We start from the raw sequence: 19,846 nt of genomic DNA on the forward strand, positions 1-19,846 counted from the left end.
TCTGAAGAGCTCATGGTGAAACATGTGCTCCATACCCAGAGAAGGAGCTGATGGAGCTCGAATGCGATGGAAGCAGAATTGTTTTTACTTTCTTTTTTGTTGTTGTTGTGTGTTTTCTTGCACAACAAGACTAATATGGAAATATGTTTTGTATGATTGCGTATGTGGGGAGGGAAGGGATGGAGACAATTTGGAACTCAAAACTTAAAGAAACAAATGTTTAAAATTGTTTTTATATGGAATTGGAAAAACTTTTTTTTTTTAAAGTAAAACAATAACAATAGAAAAAGTAAATAGTCTCTTAGGGTTCTCTCTCTAAATCCAATAATCTTGTAATCCTTGTCTTAGGACAAATTCTCACTGTAAGGTCTAGGGCAGACAAAGGAGGCAACTCTGCAGGGCGCCACACACAGAAAGGTCCCTAAGATGTAATGCTTCTTCTTGAAGAGATATCCCTTTCATTGATGTGGTCCTCCCCTCAGGGGTGCATATCCTTTTCAACCTCCCCTCCCACCCCGACTCCTCTGTCACATCCTCCATAGAAGAGCTACCAACTGCTCTGAAAGCCTTCTACTTATTGGCTTTTTAATAGTCAATGGGGAACAGTGTTGAATGTGTCCTCCTTCACTCTTGATGAATGACTGGCTCATCACGTATTTTTTCGATCCTAATGATGCCTCTCACACCATCTCTTATGCTCATGTCACTGAAGGCAGTGTGCTGTAGCTATTCACACTTTCCACATATAATCTCCACTTCCCTTTGGACAGCTCTGATTCTGATTATTCAGAGCTTGTGGGTTTCTTTGACTCACAATAATGAAAGCTAGTTTTCATAAATGCATGTTTTTAATACCAGAAAACCATATTTTCCATCACCTCTGGGGATCTGATTTGGTGATGAATCAAGACCTACATCGTCAGTGAATGGACTACTCCCCGGTGGTCAGGAGACAGTTCAGGTTGTATAAAGACCTTGTCTGGGCTCTTCTTGCTGCACAGTGTTCTGGGCACTGCCCTGCAGGGAGCTGACAGTGAAGGGCCTTGTCAGCCAGAGAATGGATGACCGAATGCATACATATTGCACTATGTGATCACACTGTGATTGGTTAACATCTCTCCGGCATTTCTCGCACAACCACTTTTGTCTTTGTAATCTCTCCTAGGAAAGATTGTGTCTTCACCATCGACCCTTCCACGGCACGAGATCTGGACGATGCACTCTCCTGCAAGGCCCTTCCTGATGGTAGGACAAACCTTTCTTGATGTTGTACCACCCTGTTAAGGTGGTGGCTCACCAGCTTTCACTGTTACCCCATGGATTTAATACAGTTCTCTGGACAGCATCATGAACGCAGCCAAATGGGTGAAATTTCAATCAGAGTCCTCTTAGACATCCTGTTTGGGTGACCTTACCTCCTGGGCCTGTGGAACTCTTTGTAGAATGGGAATGGTTTTTCTCAAAGGTCTCATGCTCCAGTCTTGAGGAAACGTTGCCAGCATCCTTATTGTTTGGACTCTTGTTCCATTAGATGCCTTGACTAACTTCTTAGTTTTGATGGAGTTCATGAGGATTGGTTCCTTCAGGACCTGGAGGATCTTTCAGCCTGCAGCCCTTTCTTAGCCTGGGTATGCATATCTGGAGAGTGAGCTGTATTTAATGTGCCAGGCCTGACCTCACTGGGGCTGTGGCCCTTTTGTTATAATCTCTTGAGACCCCGTGTAGGCTCCATGCATCAGAGGACATGAAGGTTATGATAATAGTCACCTAGCTTTCCTAGTACATTTGGGTTTATAAAACACTTTTCTCACAGCAACTGTAGGAAAATGGGGAACCCAAATGACCTTATCCCCATTGCCAAGATAGGGAAACTGTGAGTCAGATTGGTGAATGGCTTGTGTCTGATGAGCCAGCCATAAAGGATGGTGCTGGAACTCAGGCCCAAGCCTCCTGACTCTCGGTCCACCCTTTCTACAATCTGCAGAGGTGAGGTTCACCTAGACCTTCTGTGATTGGTTGCTATTGCAACTGAAGGCCATTGGCCTGCTGCTCTAATGCCTTTTCCCAGGAGATACCTTGTAAATTCTAGAGGGGGAGATTGGGCAATAGAACAAAAGGGGAACTTTCTAAGGGCACTTTTGCCAGGGCTCTGTATAGAAAGGTTTCAGCATGAAAGCAGATCCCTGGGCAAAGCAAAAATCTAGACTTCAGTGGTGGTGGCTTCTCAGAACTTTCAGCAGGACTATTAGAGGCCCCTGTCACTGATGAACATCAGTCATTCAGAAGTGAAGAGATGGGGAAGTTTTATGAGCACACTTTTGGACACATTTGGCATTTAGTGAGAATGAAACTAGCCATGTCCTTGGACAGAGGCTCTGTGGTTAAGAGAGGACAGACATGGTGGAACCAGTGCGTGCTGCGCAAGCCTTCGTTTGGGTCTCTGTTTCCTCAGATCACTGAGTCAGCTGCTGTCACATACATCTGAATTGATAGATCCATGCATGCCAGACTAAATTTCAGTCAGGAAACACTGATGCATCAGGCACCGGGCTAAATGCTAAGGATGCAAAAGAGGCAAAGGACAGTCTTTGTCCTCAGGAATCTTATAGAACCTAATGGTGTCTGGGAAACATGCAGACAAGTATCTACAAAACAAATTCTGTGTAGGACTAATAGGGAATAATTTACAGGAGAAAGACGCTGGAATTAAGAAGGGCTTCTTCCAGTGACGAGGTGAGAGGAGGGAGAGTGCCCCAGGCCCGGGGTGGGGTGGGGGTGGAGGGTCTTGTCTGAGAACATCCAGGCCGGTGCTGCTGGCTGGGAGAGTGTGTAGTGGAGGAGTAGGAGGGGGCCAGGTTATGAAGGGCTTTGAGCGTTAGATGGGCCTGTACGTGTGATCTTGGAGGCAGTAGGGCTTCAGGAAGATCTCGTGAGGCAGGCACATCTCCCAGCAGCTCCGAGCGCTGGGTCTTCTACTAGCTCATCTCACTTCACTTTGTATCAGTTCGTCTAAGTCTTCTCACCTTTTTCTGAAACCATTTTGCTTGTCATTTCTTGTAGCCATTGTTCAGTCATTCCCCAGTTGATGAGCATCCCCTCAATTTCTAATTCTTTACCACCACAAAAAGCTGCTATAAATATTTTGTACATAGAAGTCCTCCGCCGCCCTTTCTTTGGGGATACAGACCTAGTAGTAGTGTTACTGGGTCAAATTGTATATGTAGTTTTATAACCTGTTGGGCATAGTTTGCAGTTTTTCTCTAGAGTGGTTGGATCAGTTCACAACTCCACGAACAACATCCTCTCCAGCATTTATCATTTTCCTTTTCTTTCATAGTAGCCAATCTAATAGGTGGGAGGTGGTACCTCACAACTGTTTTCATTGGCATTTCTCCAATCAGTAGTGATTCAGAGCATTTTTCATGTGACTATAAATAGCTTTGACTTTCTTTGTCTGAAAACTGCCTTTTCATATCCTTTGACCATTGGGGAATGACTTGCATTCTAATAAATTTGACTCGGTTCTCTATGTATTTGAGAATTGAGGCCTTTATCAGAGACACTTGCCATAAGATCCCTTCCCCCTTCCATTCTGTTTTCCCTCCAATCTGGTCTGCCTTGGCTTTGTTTATTATGCAAAACCTTCTTTATATAATAAAATCAAAATCATCCATTTTATATCTCATAATGCTCTCTCTCTTGTTTAGTCCTAAATTCTTCCTTTCTTCATTGATATGACAGGTAAACTATTCCATGCTTCCCTACTTAGCTTAATGGTATCACCCTTTATGTCTAAATTAAAAACCCATTTTTACCTTATCTTGGTGATATGGTATGAGATGTTGGCTAGTTTCTGCCAGGTGGTTTTCCTAGATGTTTTTGGTCAAATAGTGACTTCTTGTCTTAAAAGCTTGGATCTTTGCATTTATCAAACACTAGATTACTGAAGTCTTTACCTGATGTGTCTTGTGTACTTAATCTATTCCACTGATCCACCACTCTACTTTTTAACCAGAACCAGAATGTTTTGATGATCACCACTTGCTAATATAGTTTGAGTTCTGGTATGTCTTGTCACTTACATTTTTCTTTACATTTTTTTCATTAATTCTCTTGATATTCTTGAGCTTTTGTTCTTCCAGATGAATTTGTTTAGTTCTATAAAATATCTTTTTTTTGGTAGTTTCATTGGTATGGCACTGGATAAGTAAATCAATTTAGGTAGAATTGTCATTTTTCTTATATTGCCTAGTCCTACCCCATGAGCAATTAATATTTTTCTAATTGATCAGATCTGGCTTTATTTGTGTGAAAAGTTTTTTGTAATCATGTCTGTCCTTATAGTTCCTGAATTTGTCTTGGCAGGTAGACTTCCAGGTATTTTATATTGTTTATAGTTATTTTAAATTTAATTTCTTTATCTTTTGCTACTGGGTTTTGTTGGTAATTATTAGAAATGCATGATTTATGTATTCATTTTCTATCCTGTGACTTTGCTAAAGTTTTAATTATTTCAGCTAGTTTTTTAGTTGATTCCTGAGGATCTCTAAGTATTCCATCATATCATCTGCAAAGAGTGGCAGTTTGGTTTTCTTGTTGCCTATTTTTATTCCTTCACTTTCTTTTTTCTTCTCAAACAACAGTTGGCATTTCTAGTGCAACACTGAATGATAGTGGTGATAACGGTATCCCTGTTTCCCCCATGATGTTTTGGGGAAGGCTTCTAGCTTTATCCCCATTACAGGTAATGCTTGCTGATACTACTTATCATTTTGAGGAAGGCTCTGTTTATTCCTATGCTTTGCAGTTGTTTGTTCTTCCTTCTCAAAGAGGCCCAATGAAATCAGGAGAGGGAGGTCTTGATTTGCAATTGAATTGAATTGAAGTGAGGCAGAGCTGTGCAAAGTCATCAGCCTCACTCTCTCCTCCAGAGTCACTGGAGTCCAGTAGCAAGGACACAGGTCAAGCTGACTGGTGACCCACCCCAATCCCAAAGGCACTGGGAACCTTTTAAGCTAAGGTCTTTCTCAGGTCTCAGTTTGTCTGAGGAAGCACCCATTCAGTAGTTAAAGGCTTAAAGAATTGAGGCAGAAGATGGCCTAGTTTGCCTTCATAAAAGAATCATAAAGAATGGGAGGGGAAGACCCTCAGAGTTTCTGGTTAGAGCTATTTACATTCACTTTAGAACATCAAAACCCAAACAATGGGCAAGTGAGGCTTGGGTTGGGACCTGTTATTGGCCACTCTCTTTCAGTAGATGAGAGGTAAGAAGTAAGCCATGATGAGGCCTTGGAACAGTGGAAAGTAGGAGGTAAGGTGAAAGACTGTGAAGGCCAGTTAATGTAGTGAAAGAGTGGGAACAAAATGGTGGCTAGGTTCTGAAGGAAGGGTAGTCCAGCACCTTGGCCATCCCGAAGCTGCCAACCTGGAGAGCCCTCCCTCCCAGAGCCGATAGAACTTGTGAGGGGCCTGGAGTCCTAGAGGCTTTAGCCTGAGCATTTGCTCTGGATTCCTGACAGTGGGGTTTGGAAGCAATGTCTGGACATTGGACAGAACCATGGAACTGCAGGGAAAGGGTTACTGAGTTGTTTGGCTGAACGTCTTTGCTTGGGACACTTGTGTGCTTGGTTTTGGGGATAGCAGGGTTTTCCAGCACCGTTTGGGTGGGCAGAGAAGCCAGGAGCAGTTCAGAAGGACTGAAGTGAAGGGAGTTGAGTTTAGATACAGTCAGTTCCCAGTTGGAACCAGCTTATGTTGATGCCAGTGGGTAGACGAGGAAGAGGAATGTTTACTTTCTGTTTTTGTTTTTTTAGAACAAAATAAGGTTTCAGTTCTGTACAGCTTAGTTGCACATTTTTAGGGCAATTTTTTTTTTTTTTTGCTTTTTGGAGGGCAATTGGGGTTACGTGACTTGCCCAAAGTCACATGGCTAGTAAGTGTGTCAAGTATCTGAGGTCAGATTTGAACTCAGGTCCTCTTGACTCCAGGGCCGGCGCTCTATTCACTGAGCCACCTAGTGGCCCCAGGGCAATTTTTATTTAAATAAAAAACGTTACTAGGACCTCTCAGGTGTTGAATTGGGCATCAGGATAACTGTTGCAGTTGATGGGCAGGGATTGCTGAAGCCATCTTGATTCTTCAGGTGACCAGATCGCAAGGCCAGAGCAGTCTGCTGCCCTGGTCATAAGGGAAATGCAGAATGCCCAGCATGCAGACCTTAGTTACTCATGGAACAGAAGTTTTATGACTCACGGGATGTGGGCTTGGAAAGAACCTTTTTGTCCAGCTCCCTCATTTCACAGATGAGGAAAGTGAGGCCCAGAGATAAGAGAAGTTACCTGTGCAAAGTCATGCCTTGTGGTGAGGGGCTGAGCTTCAGTACTGCTGGATCCTGTTGGCTTCTATGCTCTGAATTCTCTTCATGAGCTCCTTATTCTCATGATGTCCCTCAGATCTTGTGCCCTCTCCTCCTTTATTTCATCTATCCCCAACTCCTGCTTTACCCTTTTGGGTGGAATGCGCTCCTGTTTGAGTGATTAGGTGGCACAGTGGGTGGAGTGCTGGGCCTGGACTGAGGAAGACCTGAGCTCAAATGCAGCCTCAGACATTACCAGCTGTGTGACCCTGGGTGAATCATTTCACCGTGTTTACCTCAGTTTCCTCATCTGTCAAGTGAACTGGAGAAGGAAATGGCAAACCACTCCAGTATTTCTGCCAAGAAAACCCGAGATGGGGCCATGGAGAGTCTGCAGGACTGAAATGACGCTGTAGCCACAGCAGCAGGCAACTCATGTTTGACTTGGTCACAGGTGGGGCCAGTATAATTAAGTGCCTGAAGAGACTATGAGGATGAATTGGGGTGGGGATTTGGAATGGAGGGGATAGAAAACAGAAACCAGCTGCTCAGAGAGTATGTTGGGGCTCTGAGCTAATAAAATTGGTGAGGTATTCATTTTATTTTTCTTTGTTTTAAAATTTTTATTGATATTTTTGGATTTTTGCCACCTTCCTTTCTGAATATATTTCCTATGTTCTTCCCTATCAGTCAGCCATCCCATGTAACAAAGAATTCAGAAGAGAGAGGAAAAAAGTTCAGCAAAATTAATCCATGTATTGACAGTCTGACAGACATATGTTGGTTCTGCTTGATATTTGCCCTTTTTCCGTTGAGGACACTGGGCAAGATGAATGTTGTGTTACAGAAAACCATGTAGATGCCACTTATCTAAAGGAGACAGAGAAAGAGACTGGCCTGGGTTAGATTCCAGTCCCGCTCCTCACTGTCCCACTAGTGATTTGGCCTGACGCGGCCTCAGTTTGCTCCTCAGTATACTCCTAGTGAGCTTCCATCCATTAAAACCCCCAAGCCTCCCCCCCTTTTATTTTTGTAGGGGGGGAAGTCAGGGCAGTCGGGGTTAGGTGACTTGCCCAAGATCACACTCCTAGTAAGTGTTAAGTGTCTGATGCCAGTTTTGAACTCAGGTCCTTCTGATTCCAGGGCCGGTGCTCTATTCACTGTGCCACCTAGCTGCTCCTCCCAGCCCCCCCTCCAAAAAAAATAAGCCAAATTTATTTAGCTGGACCCTCACCATATTGTATTTGTGAAGTTTTTTTTTAACACCCAAATGTGGGATATTATGTGTGGGCCTGTTAAAGTTTATCTTAGTAGATTCTTCCCAGTGCTCTAACCTGTCAGAATCTCTGAATCCTTCCGTCATCCATTGGGTGAGCTTCTCCTCCTGGCTTTGGGTCATTAGCAGATTGAGTAAGCATGTTGTAAGGATAGCTAATGTTTACACAGCAGTGACTGTGTGCCATGCGCTGTGCCAAGTCTTTATCCCTATAATCTTGTTTAGTCCATACAACAACCCGATGAGATAGGTGTTGTTATCCCCAGTTTTTGGAGAAAGAAATGGAGACAGTCAGAAGGCAGCTGGTTTAGCCCACATCACCCAGTTATTGAGTGTCTGAGGTCTCATTTGGACTCAGGCCTTCCTGGTTCCAAGCCTCGTGTTCTGTCCAGCCACCAGCTGCTAGTTGTCCTTACATTTGTTATACATGCTGTTATACCTATTATATATATTCTATCTGTGCCTTTATCTAAATCAGAGGTAAAAATGTTAAGAACCCAGGACTGAGCCCATTAATGACTATTCTCTGGGTTAGGTTATTCAGCCGGTCCCCAGTCCAGATGGTTGTACTATCCCAAAGCGCCAGCCTGGCCAAGTTATCCACGAGAATGAGTATTGTACATTGTCTAAGGCTTTGCTAAAGGGTGGTTGACAGCTGTCTGCAGGTTCCTATTCTGTCAGTCTGAAGACCGTCTGTAAAGGAAATGAGGAGTCTGGCAGAAGCTTTTTTTTTTTTGTACCTTGTTTCATGGATGCTCATTTTGACAGTGTGGTCCTTTGCAGAGATTCAAACCTTCCCCTTTGCCCCCTTGGGAGTTGACTCCCCATTTTTCTTTAAACAAAGACAAACCAAGGCTGACAGTGACCTGGGTGTGATGGCTTTGGCCCTCTCTGGGGAGGAGGGTTGAGAGGGCAGGAGCTTCTCGTCATGTCTTCTCTTCTCTGGAGTCAGTCTGGGGCCTTCATCCTGGGGCCACCTCTGCTGCTGCTCATTTGACTGGATCTTTGAATTCCTCACACCTGTTGTTCTTACTTGAAGTTTGCAAACAAAGATAGACTTACCTGCTCCTATAGCTAGGTTGTCGTCAAGATCATTTTTGCCTAAAATCCTCAGGCTGGGTTGGATGAGAACTGAAATTCTTTTGACAGAGAGGTATCCACTGATTACATTAGTCACTCCGGGCTGGTGTGGGGTGTATTCCAAAGATTAATGTCAGTATTTTGGAGAGGTTTTAAATGGCAAGATACTGTTGTTTTCATTAGTATTATGTTGAAAAAAGAGGATGTAACTTTAGGCCTATAGAACAAATTTTTCCATGCCAGTGTGACAAATAGTGACTTCACCATAATGAAGGCTCTTTATTCCCCAACTTAAGTTTTGAGATAGAAAACCATTAGGCACCTCAACTGGAAGCAATTTCTGAAGAATGGAAACATGTTTTGATCATTATCAGAATTACAGGATTGGCAGCGTTTAGAGGGGCCACATAGTCAAACCAGACAAAGCCCACCAGGCCCTGGCCAATGAGACGGTGCACTCTCCCTGTGGACCACTCTAGTTGTTAGGGAGGTTCCTCACATGAAGCCTGAGAAGCTCCCTCTTTTGCCAGCTTCTGTTTGTTCTTCCTAGTTCTGTCCTCTGAGTCCCAGGAGAACTGGTCAAGTGCCTCTTCCCATGAGGGCCCTTCCAATAGTGACAAGAGCCTGTCAGGTTAAATATTCTATAGTAATAGGTACTTACTCTTATGTTTTTCCTCCCTCATTATTGACATCTGTTAATTTAGAAAATGCCTGCTAAAGGTCTCTCAAGAGTTTTAGCCATTTACTGAGAGAAGGTGGTGCTAGAAACCTATCTTTTAACGAAGGAGAAAAGTATGTCCAAAGGATATGCTGTGTGCATACACTTGGATTTAGGTCCTCCGGAGAAATCATTTAAACGTCCTCCCTCTCTACAGGCTCCATATATTGAACTGAACAGAAATTATTATTTTAAATAGAACTCTCCCCTTGCCCCAGATGTGTTGCATTGGAAAAAGTTAGAGAACTCGAAGTCAGAGATCCTGGGTTAAAATCCTAGCTCTGCCACATACCACTTAAGTGACCTTGGCAAAGTCCCTTAACTTCCTTCAGCTCGAGTTTCCTAATCAGTAAAATGAGGGCATTGGAGGAGATGACCCTAAAGGCTTCTTCCAGCTCTACATCTGTGTTCCTAGAATCTTATCTTGTGGGGGAGCAGAGGGCTGGAGGGGCCATTGGTGGGTAATGCTTCCCCAAGGGTTGGGGGGTGGTGGTGGGTACAGCACTTGCAGGGGTCATTGGAGGGTCTTGTCTCCCCAAAGGCTGCTTCTCTGGATGTCATCCCAGAGACACCAGAATCTTCACTTCCCATTGCTGAAACGTTCTTACCCTTCTCACGTGTAGGACAAATGGGTTTGGCTGTTTATGCATTGTCTTGATCTTCTCATGTTCATTCACTTTGTCATCTTGGGCTCTGAGCTCTCTGAAAGGACAGAAAGGCCTTGTGACCACATACCTCCATTTGAACTTGCTTCTTGGCATAGTTATGTGGATACCTAGGCACACTGACCAGTCTTCCCTAAGAGCATTTGCAGCCAGGAGAGAGAAAACAAAGAAACACGTGCAGGATTAGAGTCCCGTAAGTGGAGGGAGGCTCTGGCAACATGCTTCCACTAGGCCTGGCAGCGTGGTAGCCATTGCCTGTATGAGCCCTGAAGACAGAGGTTCAATGAAACAGGGAGGGCGGAGGGCTGAGTCTGGGCACGTGCCTGGAGGGCGGAGGGCTGAGACTGGGCACGTGCCTGGAGGGCGGAGGGCTGAGTCTGGGCACGTGCCTGGAGGGCGGAGGGCTGAGACTGGGCACGTGCCTGGAGGGCGGAGGGCTGAGACTGGGCACATGCCTGGAGGGTGGAGGGCTGAGAGTGGGCACTTGCCTGGAGGGCGATTGTCTCAGGAGAGAACACCAGGTAGTCAGTGAGCACTTATTAAGGGCCTTCCGTGCTAGTCCTTACCAGTGTGTCTCCAGACATTGGAGAAGAGCCGCCTCCCCCAACAGCCGCACGTCGGTGATGAATTTGTCAGGGCAGCCTGAGCTGACCAATGATCCGAGGCTACATTTTAAATAGATTTATTAGAAATCAAAATACTGTCATGACTAGTCATCCTTCTTGGGGGTCCCATGAGCATGAAAAAGAAACCAAAGTATGGATGTGCCAAGGCAGCACTATGAACACCGTGGGGTTGCTGACTTGGTCGCCATTCAATCCCTTTGGTAACCCAGAGGGATCAAGCTTTCCTGTCGCTGGGGAGCCTCCCCCAGCCTCAGCTGGGCTGATCCTCAGGCAGCAGGTGCAGTCTGTCATCAGAATGCATTGGAAACTTCAACACCTGCCAGAGCTTGTGCTGTACATTCACAGCTTCTGAGAGCCTGTGATATGTCTCCCCACAGGTGACTGATCTTGATGGAGGGACATAGAAATATCACCATGGACTAAGCCATTTTGCCATCATTGAACATCTGGCCTCTCTCTCCTACAAATAAAGCTTCATGATTTCTTTTAAGCAGAGAACTCTTGTACACACACAAATATACTCACATACATGTTTACACATGCACACACGCACATCCACACACAGACACACCCTTTCAATAACATTTATGAGCTAAATTCCTAGTGGTGGGATATGGGGCCAAGGGTCTTGAAGCCTCAGAGGGCAGTGGAGTGCATGGCATCCCAAGGTAGTCAAAAGGAAGACTGATATGCAGGCTGCAGGCTCCCGGGCTGATGTGGGCCACTAGACCTTAGAGTGAGTGCTTCATAGGAGAGTCAGCTTAGATATGAGCAGCATCTCAGACTCTGACATGGGAAGCAGCATGAACAGCAGCAATCATCCGAGGGGAAGAAAGACCTGCAGAGGTTCTCTGCCACATGTTAGGCTCTATGACCCTTGGGGAAACCATTAACCCAGAGCCTCCCTTTACTCCCTTGAGGCAGTAGACCATCTCTGCTACTCTGTGGGGAGAGGGGCTGAGTTGCTGCCCTCACAGCCGCAGGACAGAGGAGCCATCAACCCAAAGAACCCTGTGGTTCTTGCTTTTGGGGGAAGGATGAGAGAATATTCTGCTTGACATACCAGAGGCCTCTCACTGTTCTGTTTCTCTATGGAAGGGATGACTATAGCTGGAGGGCAGTGGTCTAAAGACACCAGACCCTGGGGCGGCTGGGTGGCACAGTGAGTAAGAGCGCAGGCCCCAGCATCGGGAGACCTGGGATCGGTTCTGGCCTCAGATACTCGGCACCCACACAAAAATAACTGGCTGCGTAACCTTGAGCAAGTTACTTAACCCCAATTGCTTTAAAAAAAAAAAGACACCAGGCCCTGCTGGGAAGCTGTTGCAGGAAACAGTGTGAGAAGGCCCTGGGCCTGGAGAAGAGGAGGCTGAGAACCTGAATGGCAAGGGATAGATCCTAACGCAGCTCAGGTAGAATGGGGACATGTTGGGGTGCAGGGAGCCAGTGTTCAACTAACATGTGCTCTGGGCCAGCCACTGCACTAAGTGCTCTTTTTACAAATATTCCTTGAATTCAGGTCTTCCTGACTCCAGGCCTGCTGCCCTGTGCGTGCGCTTGGTCCACTTACTTAAAGGTCAGTCATAGGCCTGATGTACTGGTCCTATAGTCGGGATATCTTCTGTGCATGGAATCAGATTTGGAGCCAGACAAAACCTTGATAATTGCCTAGTTCAACCCCCTTATTTTACATTCAGATATGGAAACCTAAAGGGAAGAGGTGAGTTGTCCAGGGTCATGCTGATCAGTGAGCGCAGAGCTGGAGTTGAACTAAGATTCTCTTGTCCCACCTTCTGCACCATTCTGCCTTGGTGGCTCCAGAGATGTTTAGGTCCATGTCTGTTCAGTTTAAAACTGCCTTTGCTTTCTGAGTTGGCAGTAGGAAAGGTGGGTGACTAGTTGCTGGTGATCATGAGCCCTTACAGAACTGGCCCCTGGATGGTCTGCCAGGAGGCATTCCCAGCCCCATGAGCACTAGGCTCTCTGGCTACACACTTTTGTTCTACTTCTGGTAGCCCACCTGTCGGTGTCCATGGCCCATGTGGCCAGTTCCTGCTCACATCTAGACTGCTGACATTTCATTCCCTTGCTTCCCACTTTATCTGACTTCCTTGGTGTGATGCTTGAGATTGTGACCAAGTGGTCAGTGTCCTTATTGGTACTTGTGAAATCAGCATCCACCTGGCCCTGTTACCACCTGACTTTGTCCGTTTCCAGATCAGAGTCTGCGGCCTACCTGGGTTCCAGAAGTACACCTATAGAAAAGTTTTGAAATGTAGTAGCAGCAGCAGCAACAGAAGCAGCAGCAGCAGCAGCAGCAGCTAATTGATTAGCTGTGACCAACATACGGCCTGCATGGGTTGATAATAAGACTTAGAACATTAAATTATGTCATACATTATGTTTCCAATACAAATCCAATATTCCAGAATCAAGGGTAGAATTCCTGATGTTGCTGAAGTAAATTTGGGGAAAACAGGTGCCCTGTCAGAGCAGTTTTGTTCCTTTACTGTTGTCTCTAACACTTCCCTTCATGTTGTACCTTGGACTTCACCCCACTTTCTCTCCTCTCACTCTTTTTAAGCACTTAGGGTCTGGCTTCCTGCCTCATCATTCCATGGAAACTGCTCTCTCCAAAGTTACTTTTTTCCCAGTCCTCCTTCTCCTTGGCCTTTGCCATTGTTGGCTGCTTTTTCTTTTCTATGTTCTCAGAACACTCCCTCTCCTACCTGCTTGGGTTGCTCTTTCTGTCTCGTTTGTGGTATTCCCTTGCAGATCACACCCTCCAACCCAACATGTCTCTCAAGGCTCTGCCCTCTACTGTCTTATGATCTTCCTCTGTACTGTTTCACTTGGAGATCTCATCAGCTTCCATGCATTTAATGACCACTTCTATGCTGATGATTCCCAATCTGTGTCTCCTACTCCAGTGTCTCTCCTGACCCCACATCTTGCATCTCCAACTGCCTTTCATACATCTCAAACTCCATGTCCAGTAGAAGTCTTAAATTCAAGTTGTCCAAAACACAGCTTGTTATCTGTGTCCCTAACCCTCCCATGACTGTTTCAGGCAAGACCGTCCTGCCAGTCTCCCAGACTCACCATCTAGGGCCATCTTGGACTCTTCACTATCTCTCATGTTCCCATGTTCAGTCTGTCACCAAGGCCTGCCGATTTCACCTTTGCAACACCTCTCTCATGTGGCCTCCACTCTCTTCTGACATTGCTGCCACCCTCGTTCAGGTCCTCACCTCATACCTGGACTATGCCAATAGCCTGTGGGCAGGTCTCTCAGCCTCCATTCTCTCCTCTTTCCAGTCCTAAAGCTCAGGTCTGATCTTATCTCCTCTTCTCCCCTTCCTCCCCCCATGCCCTCTCAGCCTCCCTATAAACTCCTGTAGCTCCCTGTTGCTTCCAGGGTCAAATATAAAATGCTCTCTTTAGCATTCATAGCCCTTCATAATTAGCCCACTTCTACCACTCCAGTCTTCTTACACTTTACTCCCTAACACATCCTCTTTGATCCAGTGATACTGGACTCCTGGCTGTTCCACCCAGACCTTCCTTCTCAGCATTCTCTGGCTGTCTCCCATGCCTGGAATTCTCTCCCTCCTCCTCTCAGCTTCCTGGCTTCCCTAGCTTCCTTTAAGTTCCAACTCAGATCTCATCTTCTGCAGGAAGTTCTTCCCAACTTCTTAATTCTGGCATCTTTTTCCCAGTGTTAATCTATTTCCTACTTATCCTGCATATACCTTGTTTGTATGGATTTGTTTTGTCTCTCCCATCAGATTGCAAGCTCCTTGAGGGCAGGGGGATTGTCTTTTTTCTCTTTTTGTATCCCTAGTACTTAGCCCAGTGTCCAGCACTTACTAAATGTTTCTTGATTGATTGGCTCTGTGGGCCCAGAAGGGGACCTCACAAATGAGGGAGTTTGAAGACACAAGCTCTTCCTGGACCTTTTGCTAGATGACAAGTGGACAGGAAAAGAAGTGTGCTCTGCTGACTTGCTTGGTTCTTGAATGACTTGAACTATGCTCGCTTTCTGTTCCTGCGTGACCACTTTAAGTCTGTGAAGTCGCCTCAGCCCAAGACCACGTCATTGCTAAGGAGAGCTGCCATTGCATGGTGTATCCATGATGGGCTTCTGCATGCAATTACATAACCAAATACCACACAGAGTTGGACACCATCAGAGTCTGAGTTGTCCCTCTTACCTAGCAACCCAGTCCATGTTTCCATTCAAGTCAGAGAGAATTTGCTGACACTGGCTAAAACTGGGAGTTTATTGTGTAGCCACAAGGTGATTGGAGCCCAATTGTTTTTCAGCTACAGAGCGTGTCTCCAGAATTTCATGTGACCAAAATATGATTCCAGTTCCTCTTCCCAAGCTTGGGGAGCTGCCACAGAGAGGAGCCTGCTCAGCGGATGAGCCGCCAGGCTTCTAGCGAAGGCATTCATTCCTTCTTTCACCTGGGGCACTGTAGACATGTCGAATTTCCCTTTGGAACGTTCCCCCCCCCCCTCGGCTCCTTTTATCACTCAGGGCACCCTGCCCCGCTCAGGGAGTCAGTGGGCATGAAGCTGGCATGTCAGTTGAACAAGGCGCTGCATACATTCCCCAAGCTTTATTGAGTGTATTAGGAGCATTGAGGAGTTCAGAAGGAAAGAGAACTGGTGTCCCTGCTCCCAGGGAGCTGCAGTCTGGTGGAGGAGAGGAGCTCTGCAGAGTCCACTGGGGCACGAGCCACCTGAGTTTGCTCCCTCCATCCAGTGCTTTGTTTCTGTGTGCCCTGAGCACTTGGCTGCACGGCAGGGCCTGCCTCAGTTGATGGCTGTGAGCATCGAATGAGATAGGAGACACGTGCCCACTGCAAACCTTTTTGCACTATGCAAGTTTCAGTTGTCGTTCAGTACAATTCAGTGAAAATGTGTGGAAGGACTAGCACGTGCTTGTGTATGAGGGTCTCTGCGTCCGCAAGCTCTCGATCCTCATGGTGGCCTGGGAGGAGGCAGGTCCCATCAGGAGGGTTGCTCCCATTGTACTAGAGAGGACACTGAGGCTCAGAGAGGCTGTGGGATTTTGCCTGTGGCACGTGGGTTCAGTTCTGGAGCTAAGAGCTGCCCAGCCTGCTAGAAGCTTTCCTCTTTAAAAAAAAAAAAATCATTTCAGAAAGAGGAGTGTGATGTTTGGACTTTGCATTTGTTTTCCCTTACTCTCATGACATGACTCCCCCCACTTATACATGGTCCTGTTTCCATCTTTTATCACAGGATCGTTTTTCATTTGTTTTCTTTGTGGTCCAAGCCTAATGCCTTCCTTGAATATAGCAGGTTCTAATCAATGCTTTTTAGATGGGATTAGCTTTCTGTGTTGCTTCTTACTTAAGTCATTGCCATAGAGCCTACTTGTTGTCCTGGTGGATCTTCCCATCAGCCTTCAAGCCACCCGGGAGTCTGACTCTTCTGAGATTGTGGTCCTCCATGATTGATAGCTGCGTTACATCGTCGGGAGGGATACTGCTGTACAGTAGCTGGGCCTTGGTGGCAGGGGGCAGCTTGGGCCTCCTGAAGGAGTGGGCCAAGTTTCCAAGGCTGCTGTCCTGCTGGTCAGTTCTAGGCCCCATTGATTGTTCTTCTGTGGCACCTGGCCCAGACACAGACTAACTCAGTGGGTCACCCTTCCAACTTCCATCATGATTCGGACATCATCCATCACCCGGGTTTTTCCTGTGTTTTATTCCCAGACTGACCTCTCTTCAGTGGTTATCAGCCTCACCAAGGAGCCAGAAGCCACTAACTCAACAGCTGAGTGAGATCCTCGCCACCCTTAGGGGCAGCCCTCATGGCAGCAATAGTGAATGTGTGTGTCCTTTAATCTTAGGCTACAGAAATATAACTGAAGTACCTAGATCAAGTACCCCTTGCACTCTGTCCTTGTCAGATCCCATCTGCAGTATTTTGTTCTATTATGGAGACCATATTTTAAGAGGGACTTTCATCCAATGTAGTATGTCCAGAGGAAGGTGCCCCCATGAGGATGAAGGGCTAGAAATTAGACCATAAAAGGAATGGTTGAGAATGCTAGAGATGTGGACCCAGGAGACTCATAGAGGAAATTCCTTCCTGCAGATGCTGATGGGGGTCACTCCCATTGTGCTGACTGCTGGGGTCATTACAGAGTCATGTCAGACTAAACCTCACCTGGGACCTCCCTGCTTCATAGGACTCTTTTTTTTTTTTCCTGTTCCCTGATTAACTCACTACTGTACTTATTCCAGATCTTTTTTTCTCTTCCAATCACCTAACCATTTCTCTCTTCTCCCTTTCTAGAGGATATGATCTCACACTTGACAGAGAAAGCAGACTCTCTGTCATAAGTTCCCTCTTCTTCCCAGATCTACAGATCTCCTCAGCATCACCCTCATATAATCACTCCTTTTTCTAGTCTTTGAGGAAAAACTGATCCTTGCCCTTGTCAAGGCCACCCCTCCCAAAGCTCCATCCAGGAACTTTGCCTGCGGGTCATCCCCCAGCTCTCTCTTTACACACTGCCCTCCTTCCTTGCTGCCTGCAAATTTGCCCATCTCCCTCACCTAGAGACATTTCCCTTGTCTTGTCTTCCCCTCAGACTGTCCCCTTCTCCTCCTTTCCGTGGCCAGCTCTCAGAGAATGCTGTCCGTAATCATTGCCTGGACTCCCTCATCTTCTGCTGCCTTCTCAGCCGCTTGCTGCCCACCTGCTTGTTCCAGCAGGGTCGGCCTCCACCTCTTCACTCCCAGATCTCCTGGTGGGCTCTCGTCCTCATTGTTCTCGCCCGCTCTGCAGCACGGGACACTGCTGGTGCCCATCTTCTGGGCAACCTCTCCTCTCTGCTCTTTGGTTCTCCCTGTTAGAACATCTGTTCTGTTTCCTTTTTTGGATTGTCATCCCCACCCCCTTCTCCTGTGCTGGGGTAAACCGAGGCTCAGCTCCTTTTCTTCCTGCTCTCTGATTTTCAGAGATCTCCTTCAGCAGTCCTCTCCACAGATGACTCCCAGATCTGAATATTTAGGTGTCATCTTTGCTTTGAGCTCCAGACCCCTCACCAGCTTCCTGCTGGACGTTTTCGCCCAGATATCCCATTAGCATGTCCATCTCAGCATGTTAGAAATGGAATTTTCTTTTCCTCTACACATGCCCCTCTTCCCAATGTTCCTCTTTCATTAGAGTGCATCCCTAACCAGAGTCACAGAGAGGACGTACTCCTTGACTGGGCTTTCAGCAGCCCCACATCTAATCTATTGCCAGACTTGAGCAGGTTCTCCCTCCACAACATCTCTGCAACTACGCCCTTCTCTCCACTCACCCAGATCCACCCCCCTCTTCATTGCCATTTGTGCCTCCTAATTGGGCCCCCTGCCGTGAGGCCACTGCTCTACAAAGCTTCCAAATCGACATTACTACCGTGTTTCCCCGATAATAAGAAACTGTCTTATTATTTTTTTTTGGACAGAAAACCGCCAGAGGGCTTATTTTCAGGGGAGGGCTTATTTTAATGAACATTGACAGCAATGTTAATAAACAGGTAAATGTGAACAAAAAAATGTGCCTTTATTCAATAATGATCATGTCATCTTCTTCAACAACATCGTCATAAGTGTCCATACCCTGAATTCCATCCTGGATGTCTTGCGCCTCCATTTCCTTCAGAAGAAGTGGACCCAATCTGTCATGTCCAGCAATATAGCTTTCTTTAAATGAATATGTCTTGTCCAGGTAACCTGCTCGTAGTGCCTTGGAGACACAGCTGTCAGTAATTTTATCCCATGACTTCTTCACCCAAGTCACGACTTCTTGCAGACAGGGCTTCACAAAGTTTCCACGCTGATTTCTTTACATTCTATTTTCAATGTAGTCATTGACTTCCACGTGCAAATGGTCCTTGAATGGCTTCTTTATTGCAATATCAAGGGTCTGGAGATAAGCAGTCATTCCTGCAGGAATCATTACTTGATCTATTCTTCTCTCTGCAAGGAAGTTCTTCATTTCTTTAGCGCGGTGAGTGCTGGCTGAATCCCAGACTATCAGACCTCTTTGGTTACCTTGCATAACAAGTGGCAGCATTAAATCAACCCACTTTCTTATAACGGCTTGTGTACACCAGGCTTTTTCGGTTTCAAGAACGTAAATGCCAGATACACGTTCAATCTTATCTTTCTTGCCCTTACTGATGATTAGAGGTGTGGCTTTCTTTCCATCCAAACGAATTGCCAAAACACAGGTGACCCGTGCACTTTCATAGCCAGTGGTGGGAATGTAGATTGACGTTGCACCCCTGTGATGAATTGTTGTTTGAGATCCTTGTCCTCATCCATAGCAATCATATTGCAGGTTTGGTACTTGGAAATGTCGATCCTATCAATAAAGGACTTGAATGAAAGTGCACGTTTAATAACTTCAGCATCTTCCAGCTTAAACAGTGTTGTTGATCTTCTTAGGGACAGTTCATACTGTTGAAGGAAACCGTCCAACCAGTGTTGTGATGCTTCTGAGACCATTTCAAACTCTGGTGCCATTGAAAGGGCAAATGCTTGAATACCGTATCAGCCCTGCGCACAACCAAGGCCTTTGCTCTCCTGTCAGCAATCCATTCACCAATGAGGATCTCCAAGTCAGGATATAAGGGCTGCCGACCTGATCCAGACCTGCGCTTTTTCCCTTTTCCCTCATCCACCTGTTGATTGAGGTTATTATAATCTGCTCTCCATTTTCTGACCATTCAAAGATCCAAAAGTTTTTCTTTACAGAAAACTGCAAGATTCTTGCCATGTGACTCCTCTACAATTGCTTTCTTATACTCAACAGTATAGCGTAGCTCTTCCTTTTTGTACTCATGTCTGGGGGTCAAAACAGACAGAATAATAAAATTATGACCATCAGTCCTTCTTTTCACTCCATCATTCCCCCTGAGTTCTTCTTTTTTCCTCCATCATGCCCTTTTTATCCTCCATCATGCCCCCTCACTCCTGCTTACATACCGGGTTTTTATGTTGTCCTGCCTCAGCTCTCCTCTGTGGCACTGCTCTCAATGGCGCCAGCAAGCAAATCACTGGGGAAGAACAGGATGACGTGCTCACTGCTGCAGCT

The 19,846-nt window shown here is 46.1% G+C and overlaps 1 protein-coding gene across 4 annotated transcripts in view; it reads left to right on the top strand.

Annotated features, from left to right (window-relative positions):
- DIS3L2 (DIS3 like 3'-5' exoribonuclease 2) overlaps positions 1-19,846 on the top strand; it is a 371,217-nt gene that overhangs the window by 208,799 nt on the left and 142,572 nt on the right. For all 4 annotated transcript variants that reach the window (XM_069089292.1, XM_069089294.1, XM_069089290.1 and 1 more), the window contains one exon: positions 1,166-1,245. In XM_069089292.1, coding sequence (XP_068945393.1) covers positions 1,166-1,245 — 80 coding nt within the window. The remainder of the gene's footprint in view (positions 1-1,165; positions 1,246-19,846) is intronic.

Source organism: Petaurus breviceps, unplaced genomic scaffold (assembly GCF_028583685.1).
Source record: "Petaurus breviceps papuanus isolate PSGF00001 unplaced genomic scaffold, PetGlider_PUasm1.0 186, whole genome shotgun sequence".
In the NCBI taxonomy this organism is placed as follows: domain Eukaryota; kingdom Metazoa; phylum Chordata; class Mammalia; order Diprotodontia; family Petauridae; genus Petaurus; species Petaurus breviceps.